The sequence below is a fragment of the Rhincodon typus genome, chromosome 4, assembly GCF_021869965.1.
Source record: "Rhincodon typus isolate 14 chromosome 4, sRhiTyp1.1, whole genome shotgun sequence".
Lineage (NCBI taxonomy): Eukaryota > Metazoa > Chordata > Chondrichthyes > Orectolobiformes > Rhincodontidae > Rhincodon > Rhincodon typus.
The window spans coordinates 67726634-67747057 of record NC_063335.1 but is presented as its reverse complement, the minus strand read 5'-3'; the positions used below and the strand labels follow the sequence as shown (position 1 = coordinate 67747057).

Sequence of the window (20424 nt, the reverse complement as noted above, 5' to 3'; positions counted from 1 at the left end):
TGGAATGCGCTGTAGGAGGTGACGGTGGAAGCAGACACAGTAGCAGCATTCAAGAAGCACTTGGGTGAATATATGACTTGGGAGGGAATAGAGGGATATGAATCCTGTAAGTGAAAACAGTTTTCATATGGAAGGACCATAAGTCATAGGAGCAGAAATTAGGCCATTCCGCCTATTCAGTCGGCTCCGTCATTCAATTATGGCCAATAGGTTTCTCAACCCCATTCTCCTACCTTGTCCCCATAACCTTTGATACCCTTAACAATCAAGAACCTATTTATCTATGTCTTAAATATACTCAATGACCTGGCCTCCACAGCCTTCTATGGCAATGAATTCCATAAATTCACCACACTCTGGCTGAAGAAGTTTCTCCTCATCTCTACTCTAAAGGGTCTTCCCTTTACTCTAAACCTGTGCCTCGGGTCCTAGTCTCTCCTGCTAACGAAAACATCTTCCCAATGTCCACTCTATCTAGGCTTCTCAATATTGTGTAAGTTTCAATTAGATCCCTCCCCCTCCCCCATCCTTTTAAACTCCATCGAGTATAGACCCAGAGTTCCCAAACATTTCTCATATGTTAAGCCTTTCATTCCTGGTATCACTCTTGTGAACCTCCTCCACTCCAGGACCAGTACATTCTTCCTGAGATATCGGGTAACCACTTTATATTTACGGTCACTTGTTCTGGTCTCCATTTTCAGTAGAAACATCACCTCTATGTCTAATCTAAGAAACACTTTCATAATCTTAAAGATAGCTATCAAGTCAGCTTCAGCAGTTGTTTCATAAAGAAAAGAACAACAAATTTTAATTAATATGGAGATCAAAACAGTGGAATTTGAAGTTTTATACAAATATATAGAACTGCACAGGGCTTTAGTAGACTATACCTGGAGCATAGTGTACAACTCTGGTCTCATCAAAAGAGATATACCTAAACATGGAGGTAGTACAGTGAAGGCTAGTTGATTGATTTCAAGGATAAGAGAGATGTACTATTTTAAGTGGTTGAGTCAAATGGGTTTATATTCTCTGAAGTTTGGAACAAACAGAAATGCTGTCACTGAAATATAAGATTCTGAGGAAGCTTGACAGGATAGATGCTGAAAGGCCTTTCCCTGGCTCTAGAGTATAGAATTCAAAACCACCTCCCACCCTCTTCTTTCACTTCTCTCTGGCTGTAGCCAATGAATAATTTCCATAATCTAGTCAGGTTAAATTCAGCAGGTCCCAAGGGAAATTCATAACTGTCCCAATACTTGCATCTAAATTGGGACAGTACTTCTAAATGTTTTTCAATCACAATGGTTAAAGTGTGTGATTATGTGAGACCCAGTATAAAGGCCAATACAGAACTAATTGACAAAACGTCAAACGCCACAAAATGAAACAAAAGCTGACAACAGAAAGTCAAGTGGGCCAGACAAGGTTTATGCATAAATATAGAGATGCAGTTTAGGAATAGACACAGATAATGATAAGTTGAAATAATGAATTCCAAACCGAAATACTATCAACAGGTTTCACTAGATAGAAAGCACTTTGTTTCAAACATCCAAAAATCAAACGACAGCACATGAACAACTAAGCTGACATTTGGTATTAAAACATCGATCTGAAAAGTACTATAAATTACAAAGAAGATTTAATTTGTATAATTTGCAAACCTGCAGTGCTGGAATAAAAGTCTTGATATCAAGTTCAATTATGTCATGTGGTAGAGAAAGCACAAATGTCAAGCAGGAAGCCAGTAACTCATCCTTATACTGTTTCATTCTGATTGCTACCTGTAATAAATGACATAGCAAAGTTCAAGTTCTAACTCATTGTGCAATCAATCCTTATCAATCGTATCAAGTTAACAATACGCACGTTGACAGTTAGCAAAAAGTTTATATTAATATAACATTTCTAATTAAAACATGGCTCAATGGTTAGCATTGCAGCCTCACAGTACCAGCAACCCAGGTTTGATTCCAATCTTCAGCAACTGTCTGTGTGGAGTTTGCACATTCTCCCTATCTCCGTATCGATGTGGGTTACCTTCAGGTTCTCCCAAAGTCCACAGATGCGCAGGTTAGGTGGACTGTCCACATGGGATTGCCCACTGTGTCCAGGGATGTGTAGGATGGGTAGACTGACCGTGGAAAATGCAAGGTTATAGGAATGGGTGGATGGGTGTTGGGGGGGAAGGGAATGGGGATGGAAGTTGCGGGGTCTGGGTGGGATGCTCTTCAGATGGTAAGTGTGGACTCGATGGTCTGAATGGCATGCTTCCACACACTAGGGATTCTGGGTTAAATCTAGGTATATCATGAATGCAATCTGTACTGAAGACTACAATCAATTAGCAGCTTTCAATTAAAATCCAAGACATTGATTGCACGTTACCCAACCTATCACAACATGGAAAAAAAAGTTAAGATCATTCATAAATAACATTTGATGAAACTGAATGAAATTGTATTAAGTAATTCAAGGCTTTCCCATGTTTCCTAAACTAAAAATAAACCTAAAATGTAATTCCTCCTGCTTCATATGGAAGAGAAGAACCACAATGACCAAGCAAGGACATATGGAATTTCTTCATTTTATAAGCAGCTCAACCTTGACAAAATCACTTTTCCATCATTATGCTGGATGACTCTGTTCTCCTGCTTTTAAGGATAGTAACTTTAAAATGTTGTTGTCTGACCTCCAGCAATACTATTTTAAAAATGTACACAATAAAAAAGAAATTTGACTGGTTCATTAAGTGCTGGTTCTGACAGACGACATGCAAGCTGTATCATGTATCTTGGAGCTACTTGAAAGATAAACTACTGCTTTTACTTACATAATTGCTACCTGGTGTCAAATAACATGTTTACAACTCCAGCAGGTAAAGGACTGATCTTAAAATCTTTAGATAATTTATGCTAATTCTTTCACTGACATTTTTCTAGCTATATTAATAAATGCAGTATGCTCAATTTGAAGTTGATTAATTTAAATTATCTAATCATTTAGTGTTAAGGATGAAATTCCCACTTAATTTTATTAATTATTTAATTTAGATTACATTCAGTATAAAATGTTTTTTGAATTATCAATGCTAAATTGTACAAAACTTGCACTCAACATTTGTCTCAAATACATTCAAGAACATTTGAGATGATTCTCACCTCCTTTCCAAACTTTGCAAAAAGGGCAAAACAGGCAAACTTTTCTGGGTTCCTGGGACACTGTTTTCGAGTTTTTGGATTGACACCCTGGCAAAACACAATTTGCCCCTTAAATCAGAAATTCAAGCAATAACGAAACTCAAGCAGCAAGTACATCAAAAACCTGGTTTCTCTAATGGACTCATGACAATGGTCAGAGAATGTGGAGTCACGGGACTGGTAGGAGAATGAATAACAAGCTAGCCATGGAATAGAAGAGACAGTGTAGACGTTAGATATAGATATTTCTGACAAAAGATATGGTACAAGAATCAGAGCTGGTCACACCACACCTCATGAATTACGTTGATGTTCTGGAGTTAGGAATTGGAATACAGAAATCCATAGATGACACCAAATTGGGAGCTTTAGCTGATGTAAAGGAAGTACGACAAATACAGGACAACATTAGTAAATTTGCAGAATTTATGTATCTTTGACAAATGAATTAAAATTGAGAGGGGTTATAAGGTTATTATCTGGTAGGAAGAATAATAAGGCCACATACAGTGAAGAGTCTTAATGGGGCAGAGGAAAAAGGGGAATTCCAGATACATAAATGGCTGCAAGTAGAATGTAGGTTAATAAGGTCATAAGAGCGCAAACCGAACGTTGACATTCAATCTCAGGGAACTAAAATTAAAAAAAAAGTTGCATTAATCATGTTTCAAACCTTAGTGAGACCTCAAGAATACTCTGTAATTCGTGGAGTAGAACTGCTAAGAGAATATGGAAGGATTTATACAGGTACAAAAAAGATTCACAACGATGAAACCAGACCTGAGAGGATATACTCATCAGAAAAGGTTAAAATGTCTAGGGATCATTTCTCCAGGAGTAATCCAACAGGGGTCTTTGTGGTTTTTATGGAATTTATAGGATAACCATATAGAAAATGTCTCCACTTGTCCAAAACCAAGGTCATAAATATAAAATAATCAGTAATGAGTCCAATTGGAATTTCAGAAGAAATGAATAATTCAAAGCATGCTGGACATTTGATGTATGTATTTTTAATGAAGTTTAAGGAATTCAAATAATTCATAAAAATAGGCAAAATTGAATTAAACCTTTCCCATGGCAGCTTTTGAGCAAAAAACAAGAGCAACAGCAAAGGCCTAGAACTGCTTAACAATAACTGTCACGGCTTACCCATAGCATACGAGAGTCTGAGCAAAAATTAGATTTTCTCCAAGATGTGAGGGAAACTTATCAATTAGTTCCCTAGCAATTGGCTTGAACGTGACCTTGATGGAGATTTCTGTGAACTTTACCTTTCAGACAAAGCATTTTATACGAAATAACAAACAGAGAGAAAAAAATAACTAGATGTATATAATTTCATTACCTCAAAATACTTAATTTTTCGGGCCATTTTCATTGTAACTGACAAAAGCTTGTAGAATCCACTGACAAGGGGAAACTGCGTTGATCGTAGAATGAGCTCATGTCCAAATCTATACACCCAATGTTCAAAGAAGTCTGTATACTTTTCTAACAATTCCCTGATTTAGAAAACAAATTTTTGTTTGAGTAATTGAAAAAATATTTACATATTGCAAGTAAAGAATAGAAATAAAATTCTCCAGAAGTTTAAAAGAGTATAAAGGGAGATATAATGGGAACCTGTCAGGAAGGTTCGGCAATAATTATGAGGACATTTTAATCTACATATGGACCATATCTATGAGAACATCAGATGGGCAAAGGTAGCCCATATGAGGAGTTCATTGAACGTGTTTTCAATAGTTATAATAGACCTGGTACTTTCCAATGAGGTAGGATTAATTAACAATTTCATATTGAAGCTGACTCTGGTTAGTAGTAAAGATAATATGCTTGAATTAAACATTCCATTTGAGGGACAGAAGAGTGGATCCAAGATTTGGATTTTAAACTTAAATAAAAGCAACTACAAGGTTATGACAGCAGTGCTCGTTAAAGTGAAGTGGTGAATTAGGTTACAGGTAGGTCAATACAGATGCAATGGTAGACATTAAGGTAATAGTTCAGATCACAAAGTAAAATCCAAAGGGAGGGTTCACAATCTGTGGTTAACTAAAAATGTTAAAAGACATGATAAAATTTACTGAAATAGGATATAATTATGTAAAAATGTCTATCCGAACAGAAGATTGGACGAATTATCAAAAAATCAAAGAATGACTAAAAAAGATGAGGGGAGAAAATACATGGAAAGAAAGCTAGCCACAAATATAAAAGCAAATAGAGTTTCTATAGATTAGAAAAAGACTTAACAAAATCTTATAGAAAGTGTCTGAGGGATTATTTGTAGAAAATAGGGAAATGGCAGATGATTTTGCAGGTATTTTGCGTGTATAGGGTACAAGTAACTTCCCAGAAATGGCTGTAAATCATTAAATGGGAGGGAGGGACAAACTTAAGAAAGTTACAATCACCAAGAAGTGGTACTTAACAAATTTTTAAAGTTGCAAGTTGACAAGTCTCTGAGTATTGATGGATTTCATTCTAAGATCTTAAAAGTTGCAAATGACATAGTTTTTATTTTCCAAAATTTCCTAGGTGAGGGGAATGTTCTATTAAAATGGAAATTAGTGAATGGAAGTTATTTATTCAAAATAGGAGACAGACAGAAAACTACAGGCCAGTAAGCTTAAGATCTGTCATAGGGAAGGTATTAGAACCTTTTAAAGAGTTTATACAGCACTTAAAGAAGTAACTGGGTTTTGCAAAAGGAAATCATGCTTCACCAATTTTTAAGACTTCTTTGAGGAAATTACATGTCCTATGGTTAAAGGGGAACCGGTGCAAGTACTGCATTTAAATTTCCAGAGGGCATTTGATTATCAGTCAATTCAGAGTTATTGCAGAAAAGGGATAACATATCGGCATGGATAGAAGATTGGCTAGCTGTAACATGCCACCGGAATCAGTGCTGGGGTCTCACTTTTTTACCATTTATATAAATGACTTGGATGAAGCGAACAAAAGTTTGGCAACTACATTTGCTGATGACACAAAGATAGATAGGAAAATGACTTGTGATGACCGCATAAGAAAGCTACAAAAAATATAGAAAGTTAAGCGAGTAGTCAAAGATCAGACAAATAAAGTATTATTTGGGAACAGGAAATTATCAATCTCGATTCTTCCTGTCAAAATGAAGCATATCATCTAAATAGTGAGAAATTGTAGAACTCTGAGATGAGGAGTCTAGATGTTCTACCACATGAATTGCAAAAGTCTGGCATGCGTGTTTATCGAGGGAGAATTTAAATCCAAAGATAGAGGAGGTTATGCTTTAGCTATAATGGGTACTGGTGAGACGACACCTGGGCTACTGTTTATTGGTCTCCTTATTTAAAGAGGTAAATGGGTTGGAGCCAGTTTAAAAAACGTTTGCCAGACTGATACCTAAAGTGGTCTTCCTACCCAAGAAAAGATCTACTTGCCATAGAAGGAGAGCAGCAGAGGCTTACTAAGCTGAAACCGAGAATGGTAGGATTGTCCTAAAAGGAGAGATTGGTTAGATTGGAACTGTATTCGCTGGTGCTTAGAAGGATGAGATGGGATCTGATTGAAATGTGTAAAATTCTAACAGGGCTAGGATGACTAGATGTAGGGATGATGTTCTTCCTGGTTTGAGAGACAAATCCCCAGGATACAGTCTCAGGAGATGGGGTAGACCTTCTATGACTGAAATGACATCAAAAAGTTCTTCACTTAATGGGTAATGAATCTTTGGATTTCTCTCCTACAGAAGGCTGTGCAGGCAAGTCACCGAATACGTTCAAATAACAGATAGATAAATGTTTAGATTGCAAATGCACCTAGACGTATGGGGAAAAGCAGGAGTTTGGCATTGAAACCGAGGATCAGCCATGATCGTAATGAATGGAGGAGCAGGCTCAAAGGGCTGAATAGCCTATTCCTGCTCCTGGTTTCTACGTTTCTATGGATGAGTTGTCTTATTGGGAGAGGTTGGACATGAAAGGCTTCTTTCCACTGGAGCTTAGAAGGATAAGAGGCAGCTTGATTTAGCCATTTAAGATCCTGAGAGTTTTGATTGAGTGTTTCCTCTTATGGAAGAATCTAGAATTAGGCTCAATGTTTAAACATGACAATCACACATTTAAAACAGAAGAGGAATTTTATTTTTCTCACAGTGTTAAGAGTCTTTGGTCCTCTCGTCCTCAAAAGACCATGGAAGCAGACCCTTTGAATATTTTTAAGGCAGAGATAGATAGATAGATCCTTGATGAGCAAGGGGAGAAAGATTATCCGGCATAAGTGGGAACATGGAGTAATGATCTTATCCATAGGTGGAACAAGCACAAGGCTGAGTGGCCTTCTTCTGTTCACATCTTTGACACTAGATATAATAGTATACTGTGCTCTGAAACCAATACTCTGCGATAAATTCATCATATGGCCCTTAAATATTAAGGGTATTTCAAATTCAGGTAGAAGATATACAATACTAATGTTACGTTTTGGACACTGCACACTGCCGCATTAATCAAGTGGGATATGAAGAGTGATCATGACATACATATTGTGTAATCAATTAAATTCTACTGCTCATAATAAATTGTGATGTAGAGAAGGACAATCCTGATGGTTAACTTCTCAAGTCATACTTCAACTTAAAAATTATGAATCTTTTTAGTTGTTATCACTCTGAATGATGTAGACCTACTACACTTCATCCACATACAGGAGGGATGACATTTGTACTTGCTTAGCAGATTAGATCAACCAGAGCCGAGACTAGCTGGAAATGTTGGAACAATGGTCGTTAACCAAAGTCCCCAACATCAATGATTATCACCTGATTCTGAAACATATTCATGACTTTAACATTTTTTGGTGAATTTATCTGAGCAGTGACTTCAAACAACTGTGTCAGAACTGCAATGAAGTCCACAGAAAATAAAGAAACAATAGGTTTTAATAATTTATCAATGGTATTTTTAGTCAGAAATAATTAAACTTACTTATATAGTATCACTTGATTAGAAGCTGCGTACTTACCCACAGAACTCTACTAAATTGAATAGAGCAGTAAAATCTTTTGGTTTAGTCGGCTGCAGGTTTGCTGCTGGATCTGACGTGGGGATTATAATACTGCTGTTGACGTCACCTGAACCCTGCAAAGCAAACAGTGAACTTCACTTTATGGCATATCTTACAATAAATTATTCGAGCTCTGAACTAGTTCCTGCAATCAATCATTGCAATGACTTATTATTTTTAAATAGGCAATTATTAATCAAATTAAAATTCAATCTTATCCATCAATTATGGGAATTCAATTTTAGCACCACTTTTAGGAATACACAAATGAAAACTGTTAAAAAATGTACCATATGTGCAGTGCCAAACTCTCAGCTCAAGCAGCTAAAATTGCACCTTTTTTTGCTTCTCATTGGTTGCAATACAATACAAGACATATTAGTAATTCCTTTTTGATCTCTTCCCTTTTTTTGTTCATGGAATGCTGCCATTATGGCAAGACCTCATTTATTTCCCATCTCTAATTGTCTTTGACAGGGAATTCAAAGAATAGCTATCTAGAAGCAGTGTGTAAGAAATTGAATCTACTAGGCCTGAATCACCATACTCTGCGATCCATTCTCTCTAACTATACCCAATTTTAGACCAGACAGTGATAAAGCAAGTTAACACTAATCTCTAAACTTCTTCGGTACATCATAAGATCAACATAATGAGGTTTTAGATACTTTGTAAAGCAAAATAATGGGGTGGATTTAGTAGTCTCTACACGAAGTGTAGGCAGGCATCTTCAGGGGCAACAGACCACAGAAAGCCTGCTGTCTGGTGAGTTTTGCAGCCAATCAAGAACATTGAAACCTGAAGTCCCACCTGACCAAAAACTGCCAGTCAATAAGAAGCCAGCAGATCCTGGGAGCTGCAAATCATCACTGAAGGCCCAGGAAAGATTGCACTGGGTAGACGGTATCTATTTTTCTGTAGCATTATGGACTGGGGCTCTTGCGGAGAGGAGAATCACTTTCAGTGCCCACACCCCTGTCCCTGGGGGAAAGCAGCCTCTCGGCAAGTGGAGAGAGCCCTAGACCCCATACTGGGGGGAGAGCAGCCACATTTCTCACCTGCTGGGAAGGTAGGTAATCTGGCTGGTGGCAGGTTGAGCTCTTACGTGGCTACTCACTCACTACTTAATGAACTTAATTGTGGCAACTGAGAAGGTCACCCATAAACGTTGTCACCCAGACTTAATTGCTGATGTGATAGATTTCTCAGCAGTACTAAGCCAGCCCATTATTTCCCCTTCCTGCAGGGAAAGGATAATCCCAGCAAATACGTCAAAGGGTCTCAGGATAAGTTGATTAAATTTCAAGTGATCAAATGTCAGGACATAGAAATCACATAGTAAAGACAAAAATGTAATACCCCTTCTTCATTCTGGCTTTGTTTGTCCACTGTCAGATCCAACTTCTCAATAATCTTGAGCACTGATTTAATAAATTCATCATACAGCAGCCGATTTAAAGATTTCAGGGGAGAATCAAACATCTGAAATGTCTCATAAATCAATCCAGATTCCTTAAAAATATAACACATTAAAAATGTTAGATAGCAAGACTTGCAGATGCTGGAGTCAGAGACAACACAGTGTCGAACTGGAGGAACACAGCTGGCCAGGCAGCAGAGGAGCAGGCAAGTTGACATTTCAGGCTGGGACCTTTCTTCAGAAATGTTAGATTTGTTTTCTCTCCAGAACAATAGACATCATGCTTTGAGCTTTCAATGCCTCATGTACTTCACAATTTCAACCATGCCTACTCGCAAGAGTTAAGTTATACTTCTGAGTTTTAAGATCATATTTCTTTTCACTATAATTGTGGGGAAAACACAATGCAGTACCATGGTGAGTCCCTTCATTTCTGTCTAACTGATTGGCTAATACTATTATACAGATCATCAAGACTGAACACAGTAGAAAGGAAGACAAGATAAAGGCGCAATGATTCCATTATTTGGAAGGCTGGATTTTAGAAGCTCATGAATTGTCTTGGGAAGATTGAGGTTTTCTGGGAAAGCATTAGCAGGACATGGTGAAGAAACAAGTTTGTGAACTGAATATTTTGAAGCTCGGGAACTGAAAGAAGAAACAATATCAGTGGTGTCGATAAAATAGAAACAGGAAAGACTGGAATTAAAAGAGGAAGGTTTACAGATGCAGATGGATTAACTACGTGGGGATAGATTTCTGCTTTGTGTCCTGATCAGGACTGAGAGGTACTAGAACTGCTTCTCCATAGAAACAATATTCAGGTTTTGAAAAGATTTAAATTTTATAATTTGTGGGGACTGACGGTGTAGGGAGTGGCAGGTGGCAAAGTATTTCTCTCAAAAGCAATTGCCATATTACCTTGGAAGCAGCTATAGCAATGAAGGGGATGTGGGAGATGAGACTGTCATATCTTTAGACCTTATCTAAAGACCTGTCACGTATCACCCCTATTGTCATGGTGCAGAGTAACTTCAAAGGTTTCTCAAATTCAGGAGAGTTAATGCAGTCTCTTGCTGCCAGTCACAAGGGAAGAGAAACAAGGCTGTTAACTAATCTGGCTAGTGATGGATATACCTAGAAAAGAAGAAACTTTATTACAATGGCATTTTCCTAGAATACATTTACCTCGAAAATTCACTACAAATGGATATGTTTAAAAGGTATTTTAAAAGCATTTTTAAGCTCTCTCCCTGTTCAGTAAATGGTCTCATGATCATGGTATAATGTTTGTGAAAAAGGACAAGTAGAGTAGCTCGGAGCATTGAGAGTTAAGGCTATGCAAAGAAGTTTCCAGCTTCCACCTACACCCACCGAATCCCAGAACAAAGGGAAACAGGCAAACCATGATCATAATGACGCCTTTCTAATTTTGCTGATTAATTTGATAGTTGCTTACGTAAAACAGAAAGTGTATTTTTAAGTGAACTATTTAATATAAAGCAAATGCAATGCCTCACCCTGAAGTTTACTTGTTTGGGAAATTATAATGTATCTAACTTGAACAAGAGGCAACATTGGAGAGTTTACACTACAAGCCCAACTCACCTTCATTTTTCCACAATCTAACAGACTTCTGAATAACTCCAAATAATCTTTATAAGAAGGAACTCTCCATCTTCCTGTTGCCATGGTACCATTGCTGAGTGATTGTTGAGCACTGGGCCACAGTTCAGCTTTCCCCATTTCCTCCTGTGGAATTAATCAGCACAAATATTTACAGTCAGTATAACATTACATACAAGAATATAACAAAGAAACTTGCTTAATTAAACAAACATGTTAAAAAATCACAGGGAATTCAAAACAGCTTGGTCAGTATTTGAAAAGGAAAAGACAAACAGCTATTTTGCAGAAGATCCTGCAAACAGCAGTGCGATGAAGCGGAGAAAACAAGTGGTAGTGTCTTGACTTCTGATTCTACTCTCATGGGGAGTCAGCCTTTGGTAGTTGAACACAGCTACCATTGTCCAGCCAGAAGAATCCTGAATTTGCAAAAACCTAGCTTTATGGAACTTAAAAACTCCTGAACAGGAGGTTTAGATAATGTTGAATGGCAACATTTTGAAGCCTGGTGTCCTTAGCAGATGTGGAGTGGAATGGGGGTGTTAGTTACAGGCAACCAACCTAATTCCTCAAATTATGGGGAGGCAGGCACATTTATATTAAACCACTATTCAAAACTTATCCCTAGTCAGCCAGGTTTCCCAGGCTTTGGGTAGCTAAATGGTGAGGACAACTGGATTCAGGAGGCAAGTGCCTTCTGGCTTACCTGCTAGATCCATTTTTTCCTACTTCATCAACACAGACCTCCAAAATTTTCACCCTTCCAAACTCCTCCCTTGCTGCAATCTCCTCATTCGCATCTGACCCATCCCTTATCCAGCCTCTGACCTCCAACAGGCTCTGCTGCCTGTGCTCTGACTAATGCCAAACCCTGTTCATCACTGGCCCACATTAATTCCATAAAGCAACACCTTCCATTTAAAACAACAAGGTGCAGGGCTGGATGAACACAGCAGGCCAAGCAGCATCAAAGGAGCAGAGAGGCTGATGTTTCGGGCCTAGACCCTTCATCAGAAAAGGGGGAGGGGAAGGGGGTTCCGAAATAAATAGGGAGAGAGTGGGAGGCGGATAGAAGAGGGATAGAGGAGAGGATAGGTGGAGAGGAAACAAACAGGTCGAAGAGGCGGGGATGGAGCCAGTAAAGGTGAGTGTAGGTAGGGAGTTAGGAAGGGGATAGGTCAGTCCAGGGAGGACGGACAGGTCAAGGGGGCGGGATGAGGTTGGTACGTAGGAGATGGAGGTGCGGCTTGAGGAGGGGATAGGTGGGAGGAAGAACAGGTTAGGGAGGCAGGGACGTGCTGGGCTGGTTTTGGGATGTGGTAGGGGGAGGGGAGATTTTGAAACTTGTGAAATCCACATTGATACCATTGGGCTGCAGGGTTCCCAAGCGGAATATGAGTTGCTGTTCCTGCAACCTTCGGGTGGCATCGTTGTGGCACTGCAGGAGGCCCAGGATGGACATGTCGTCTGAGGAATGGGAGGGGGAGTTGAAATGGTTCGCGACTGGGAGGTGCAGTTGTTTATTTCTCACCTTCCATTTAAAGTTCATGTCCATATTTTTAATTCCTTCCATGGTGTTGCCCCTCCTTATCTTTTCTGACTTATAGCTCCCCAAGATATTGACAGTCATTCAATCCTGTCTTTTTGAGGATCAACAATTTTAATTGTTCCAGAATTGGTGGCCGTGCTTTGGGATGCCAAGACCCTAAGATCTAGGATTGTCTCTCTAAAGCTCTCTGGGGTTCTGTGCATATCTTTCCTCTTTTAAGATGCTTCTTGTAATCAACATTTTGACCAGATTACCTTAATGGCTCAGTGTCATTTTTTTATTCACTCATGGGGCATGGGCATCACTGGCTAGGTCAGCATTTATTGCCCTGCCCTAGTTGGCCTTCAGAAGGTAATGGTGAGCTGCCTTCTTGAACTGCTGCAGTCCAAGGCTGTAGCTAGACCCATAATGCCCTTAGGGAGGGAATCCAGGATTTTGACCCAGTGACAGTGAAGGAATGGTGATATATCTCTGAGTCAGGATGGTGAGTGTCTTGGAGGGGAACTTGCAGATGGTGGTATTCTGATGTGTCTATTACCCTTGTCCTTCTAGATGGAAGTGATCGTGGGTTTGGAAGGTGCTGTTAATGGATCTTTGGTGAATTTCTGCAGTGCATCTTGTAATTAGTACTGCTGCTACTCAGCATCATTGGTGGAGAGAGTGGATGTTTTGGCTGTGGTGCCAATCAGTGGACTGCTTTATCCTGGATAGTGTCAAGTTTCTGCTGGAGCTGCAAGCATCACGGTAAGTGAGAGTGTTCCATTTTACTTCTGACTTGTGCCTTGAAGATGGCGAAGAGGATTTGGGGAGTCAGTAGGTAAGTTACTCCCTACTGTATTCCTATCCCCTTACCTGCCTTTGAAGCCATTGTATTTCTACGGCAAGGCCAGGTCAGTTTCTGGTCAATGGTAACCTCTAGGACGTTGATAGTAGAGGACTCTGATAGCAATACCATTGAATGTCAAAGGGCAGCAGTTAAATTGTCTCTTATTGGAGATGGTCGTTGCCTGGCATTTGTGTGGCGTGAATGTTACTTGCCACTTGTCAGTCCAAGCCCGAATATTTTCCGGGATTTGCTGAATTTGGACATGGGCTATTTCAGTAAGTGATAGTCAAGAATGGTGCTGAACATTGTGTAAACATAAGCAAACTCTGTGGTTGATTCGCTCACTGGGCTGGTTCGTTAGTTCGCAGATGTTTCATTACCCTGCTGGGTAACATCATCAGTGCAGCCTCCAAGCCGAGCTACAAATCTACTTAAGAACGTTAATCAGCAAACACCCTCTCTTCTGATCTTATGACACAAGTCTTTGAAGAAGCAGATAAAGTTGGTCGGGTCTAGGACCTAAATATTGATTTATAATACTCAAGTGAAACACCTTGGGACATTTGATTTTGTTAAACGCACAATATAAATCCAAGTTGCTATTTACAGTGTGAACGTGAATTCTGGTCTCCTCAGAAGCTAAATGAAATAAGTGTTAATGTGAAAATGCTTTTCACGTTTGCAGAGGGTAGAGACAGGAATATTTTCAACCTGCTGGGCAAAGCATTACACTGTACAGGAGTTGCAATGGATCTTTTGGACTTTCCTGAATGATTCGAGATGTCCCAAGCAAGTTTATGTCTCATCTGAATAAGACACTTCTGACGAGCTCACACTCTCTCAGCGTTGGAATCTCAGCCTGCAGCTGTCCTAAAGAGGAGCATGAACTCAGGACTATGTCCAGGACTAGGGCACAAATTTTACCAAGCTGGCTTAGCTGACATGTTCAGTCAGCTATTAGTGGTTTTGAAAGCCCGCATAGTGGACTTTAAGACATGGGAAGAAAACTATACAAGTCATTTCAGTGGGGTAGGAGAAAAGCTTTGAAGGTCAGTTCAAGATCTACATAATAAAAAGGAAAGCAATGGACAGTAAATGATAGACTCTGTTTCAAGAGTCAGAGAAATAGCAGAGATGTCAAATTTTTGAAGACCAACAGTTAAGGAACTACTAAATTTTGCACTGAATTTGTTAGAACATTGCAGGATAAACACAGAAATGGTGATAAAGGAAGGTAGCAATAGTTAAAGTGGCAAGTCACAGGATCAGCTCACTAAGAATTTTAGCATATAAAGGTTAGAAAACAAAGAAATTTACTACACATTTTAAATACTGAGCATAACAGATATTGTCTCTGAAACTGTGTTGTTAATACCAGCACAAAATTCTTCTTCTTGCTACAGTAACAGAAGCATTGGCTCCTCTTATGAATATATCTTTCAGCGCCTCAGTTTGATTGTAAACAAAAGAATTTCATGCTCATTCCTTAAGCAATTTTATGCTAATCTTCATACAATTCAACTTTAATGCAACTTGTCATGATTGCAGCTGAAGGAAGCAGAAGGTCATGGATATTTTTCTTACCCCAGGAAGCAGAACTGGCTTCGAACAAACACGAATCAGACCTTGATGCACTGAAACAGAATGTTATTAAAAAAACTTTAAAATAGAACAATAATTAACAAAATGTAAGCAGGCCAGTTATGTACAAGGGTCCAGTTGCGATCCGTTTTTGTGCAACATTCATAAGAACATTCAGAATAGTTTCCACAAATAGAACTTTGAAGACTTGATTTGGTATTCCTGAATTGATTATGAGATGTTTAAGAACAATCTTAACACTTCTGCCATGCAGTAGTTTGTCAAATTACTTTATGCAGAAACTTGATGTGGTTCAATAATCACCAATACAGTAGTAATGAACTTATTTTTTCATTACATCATCAGCTATATGTCTGTGTAAGCACAAAATTTTCTTCTTCCAATCTGAACAGCAAAATTCAGCTTCAATTTAGATATACAATAATAGAAAAAAATTACAAATTCTAAATCAAAGCAATAAACTCTTCACTGCTTCTGAAAATAATTCTAACTGTCCTTGCAAATTTGGATAAAAACAGATCAGAACGATGATCTCAGTCATAGTTAGCCTGCTGAAGGGAACAGAAATGTAAATTTCTCAGCATCTAACTGAAAATTGCCCATCTGGTCTCTCAATTTCAAATGAACATCTTTCCATTGAGAATGGTTCAAAGCTGTTGACTTCTGTTGTATAAACAGATTTAGTACAGCAAAATGCATTTAGTAATAACAGACTACACAGCAGTTTCTTTGAAGCCATAAAAATGACAATAATATAATCTTATGTTAATAAATCTTGGGAATACTTTGGCAGTCCAGCCAAAGTGACCATTCCCAGAGTTGGCAGATGCTCCATAAAACCCAGCATTGGTAAATGGATACAAGTTTGCAATTCACCAATGCAGAGTACACCGCTGAAAAGAGACTGACGAACACTTTAACAAATTCGTATTACAAGGATTGGTACTGACCTACAGTACTAATAAAATTCCAGAGAACAGGGCCCTTTCCTGCAAGGGCAATGAATAGTTTAATGATGGAATGACAACAAATTGGTTGCATCCTCATACTGTACAGTGGGAAGCTGTCAATCTGAACGACCAACAGACGTTCTAACACAGAAGTATAAATGCCAGGGATCTGTAAAGGAAAAATAAATCCAATAATTATTAATATGCAAATTCTATTTTTAAAAGATTGTTCAGAATATACAAATTGTTAACAAGTTTTTTTTTGTTCTGTGTTACCACCACTAAATGCAGTTGAATTTGCCTTTCACCATTTTAAAAATCACAGTGCAAATGAGTATTTTAACTAGATTTTGAGGACGAATTTTAACAATAAATTAGGTTCTTCAGTGACTAAGATATTAATTCTACTCATTCTAGGCAATGCAGTGGTATTTTGTATTCCATGGCACAGAGTAGGAAGACATAGGCTACACCTACAATTCCTATTTGGTAAGCTTCAAATCTCAGTCACACAATCAATGGATGAACCAAGTAGAAATGGGATTGAGCAATCATAATGATGATGATAAAACAAAAGATTTACTCACCTTCAAGTGACTGCATTGAGAGTGGCAATGGAAATTATTATTTTAAAAAATCAAGGTATAAATGAAATATTTACTTGAAATCCCAATGATTTCACAGTTTTGCAAATATTGCCATTAAAAGATCATTCATTATCCATCTATTAAATAAGTTGACAACTACAAATAAACTTTGAACTTACACGTGTTCTCAAAACACAAAACTCATGCAGAAAAAAAAGACAAACATGGGATGATTACAAGTTTAACCAAAGAACACAACACTTACTTTATCCATGTGGAAGATGACACTTGCAATCGAGTCTAAGAAACTGGGAAGCTGATAAACATTGTCATCATCTGTGTCTGCCTCAGTGAGATACATCTGTTTACAACGCTGAATCAGCTCCGTGTACATGAAGTCAACATGATGAGAGTCCACAGCCTTACAGGGCTACATCACAGAATAAGGAAATTACACAAAATAATTTGAGTCTGCATTGAAACTGTGCCATTGTTGTTCAGTTAACTCGAAAAAAACATCATACTTCCAGAATGTACTTTAAAAGATACTGATCTGATGCTTAAGACTTTTTAACATTATTTCTGTTGAATTTGTTACATATCAATTGCAGTACCTAAAGAAACCACTTTGTGCAATTGTTTGTGCTATTTCTTCACTTTCACATTGAAAACTAATTCAACTGTCACATCCTCTCCCTCAAGCCTTCCACTTCAAATACTTGACACATTTTCCTTAAAAGATGTTTGTCCCAATTGCTCATTGTTACATTGACTCATATAGAACCTCAGTTAAATTATATCAATTCAGATTTCCATATTATAAAAAGAACATTGAGTTACTGGAGATGGAGTAAAGAAAGCACAACTTAAACAAATGGTTACATCTAGCAGGAAAGGCTGAATAAACTGGGGCTCTTTTCTCTAAATGGCAGGCGGGTGATAAGTTGGGTCAGGAGCTCATTAGCATGGGTTGGATAATGAGGTCAGGGTCTTTGTTGAATCAAGAGGTCAACCACTTTGGCTGGATTGGGGGTGATTTGGGGGGTGGGGAGTAAAATCAATTGTTACCCTGGAGTTAGATGGGATTTTCTGCCCAACATTTTCTGGGCAATTATTCAGTTAATTACCTGACGGAAGAAACGATCTGAAGTCTTTGTCATTTGCTCAAAGTTGGAGACTTTTGTGGAGGGTCACAGGGAGCAAGGGAATTGCCTATCAGGCATTCAGACTTCCTGGGGGATTCCCACCAAAGTGAACAGGTCCAGGATGTCAGCAGAATCCCAATGCACATCTTGGCTAATATCTCCAGTATCCAACAGTACGGAGATACTATGACCTGTACTGTTATGCTGTCAGAAGTTCCCCCCACTCAAAGCCACACCCTATCTGATTTAGAACTATATTGCTGTTCCTTCACTGTCATGGTGTCAAAACCATGAAACTCCTTAATATCACTGTGATGCACTTACACCCCAATGACTGCAGATTTTCGAATGGCAGCTCACCACCACCTTCTCAACCGTAATTAGAGAAAGACAATATATGCTGGCTGAGTCAGTAATGCCTATATCCTGGGAAAGAATTGAAAAAGCTACGCAATGAAACACAGTTATAATACAATTAAAAAACAAACAGTAGTAAAAGAAATTGCTACTTTTCACGGCAACAGCCAAATATATCAAATTAGAAAAAAAATTGTATAAAACCAAGAATAAATTCACAAGGGCAGTGAATGGAGATTCACCTGTGCCCCCTAAATGAACACAGCTTAAAACTGTGGCTGTTGGGTTAGGAGGTGCTTGCTTGAAAAATGAAATTATACAAATTAATGCTCTTAAACTATGCAAACATTGGTTCCAGTTATATCCTTCTTACTGGATTCTAATATGTATCAAGCGCTCATAGCTCATGTGCACCACAGAGAAATAGCTAACGTCTATCTTCCTCAGCAGTGCCTCAATCGTTGTAAATTACATTCAACCATTTCTTGGGAATTTAACTTTCTAGTTTAATGCAAGTAAATATTATTTTTGGAGACAAAATACATCAACAGCACTGCTGAGTAATTTTCAGTTCAACTAATGAAGCTATCAGAGAATCAATATTCATTGCATCATAATGCAAAGGCATCTAGTCTATGAGCTCTTACTGTCTTGTAATACTTGAAAAATTAGCTAGTATTGATGGAAACACTTCTTTCATTTCTTTATTTGTTATGTTGTATATAAACGAAGTAATAACAGGGTAAGAAATGAAACATACAGCTGCAAAAAGCCCATATCCTCGTATAGCAATGGAGAGTTCTTTAGTGCTTGATTCCATTGTCCGGATGATGTCATAAAACTGTTGCATGAAGTACTGCAACTTATCTTTGTGTAAATGAGCATTTTCTGCCACTTGCGATGCAATCTGTGTAGGGGAAAGATAAAGAGTTACATGCTACATGTGGATAAACATGTAGATAAGATCACTTGCAGTCACAATGTCCCACTGCAAAATGCAAAATTAGGTTTGGGATACATCTGAAGATACTCAATATGATCAAGTTAAAGGTCTTATTTAAATTAAAATAAATTCCAACGAAAAGGAAAATCAGGTACTATATATAACAGGCAGTTGATCCAATATCACCCACAATACATCTACACCAAAGCTGGATCAAAAATGCAGCGACCTCAAACACCATCGTACTTTTGTTCAAAGAAACATTTAAAGATATGACCATTGTAACCAGGACACTATTGTATCAAGAATGTCTATATCATCAGAATTAACTATTGAAAAAGAATTGACACGTAAATAGTAGAAAACTAATTTTAGGTGAAATTGCAAATTAATTTCATTATAAAGATCTGAGGTAGCATGTTTTGGTAGGAGGAATAAAGAGGATACACACTGAATAATAAGTGGCTAAATGGAGCAAAGGAGTTTGGAAGTGTACACAGATAAATAATTAAAAGCAACAATGCAGGCTAATTAGGCTGAATTTAAAATCAAATAAGTCCTGCTAAATTTGTTCAAAATAATTGTCTGACTACATTTGAACACCGTGAACAGGTCCAGTCTCCATATTAGAAAAAGAGAGTTAGACACACCAGAGGAGGGTAGATTATGCTGTATATCCCGATGACTGGATGATAATATCAAAACACACATTCCTTCAGTTGTTCACAACGGGCTGAATAGTTGACTGTAACCAAATAGCCCAGAGTTGCAAAAGTCAGAACATAGATCAAGATTTTCCCAGTGTCTGAAAAATGTGGGCAATGGCAATGAATTTGGGAGATTGTGGCAAGAATGAATCAGATTCTCATCTTTGAGAGAAAAGGTCCAATCTTCCCCTCAAGGTTTCACCAGCTGGATGAAAATCTTGCTAGTAAGAGGCAAGGACTTTATTTGCATTGAATAAAATCTATCTGCAGTGTGGGGGTGTTTAAACAGCTGTCCTCAAGGAAAATAGTCCATAAACCAGAGATAGTAGGAACTGCAGATGCTGGAGAATCCGAGACAACAAGGTGCAGAGCTGGATGAACACAGCAGGCCAAGCAGCATCATAGGAGCAGGAAGGCTGACGTTTCGGGCCCAGACCCTTCATCAGAA

The 20424-nt window shown here is 38.2% G+C and overlaps 1 protein-coding gene across 2 annotated transcripts in view; it reads right to left on the bottom strand.

Moving 5' to 3' along the window:
• Positions 1–20424, bottom strand: part of prkdc (protein kinase, DNA-activated, catalytic subunit) — a 204650-nt gene that overhangs the window by 151280 nt on the left and 32946 nt on the right. For both annotated transcript variants that reach the window (XM_048595548.1, XM_048595549.1), the window contains exons 11-20: positions 19087–19233; positions 17090–17254; positions 16238–16406; positions 15270–15319; positions 11293–11436; positions 9624–9776; positions 8223–8338; positions 4555–4711; positions 3168–3254; positions 1671–1790 (exon numbers count right to left, since the gene is read on the bottom strand). In XM_048595548.1, the coding sequence (XP_048451505.1) occupies positions 1671–1790; positions 3168–3254; positions 4555–4711; positions 8223–8338; positions 9624–9776; positions 11293–11436; positions 15270–15319; positions 16238–16406; positions 17090–17254; positions 19087–19233 (1308 nt within the window). The remainder of the gene's footprint in view (positions 1–1670; positions 1791–3167; positions 3255–4554; positions 4712–8222; positions 8339–9623; positions 9777–11292; positions 11437–15269; positions 15320–16237; positions 16407–17089; positions 17255–19086; positions 19234–20424) is intronic.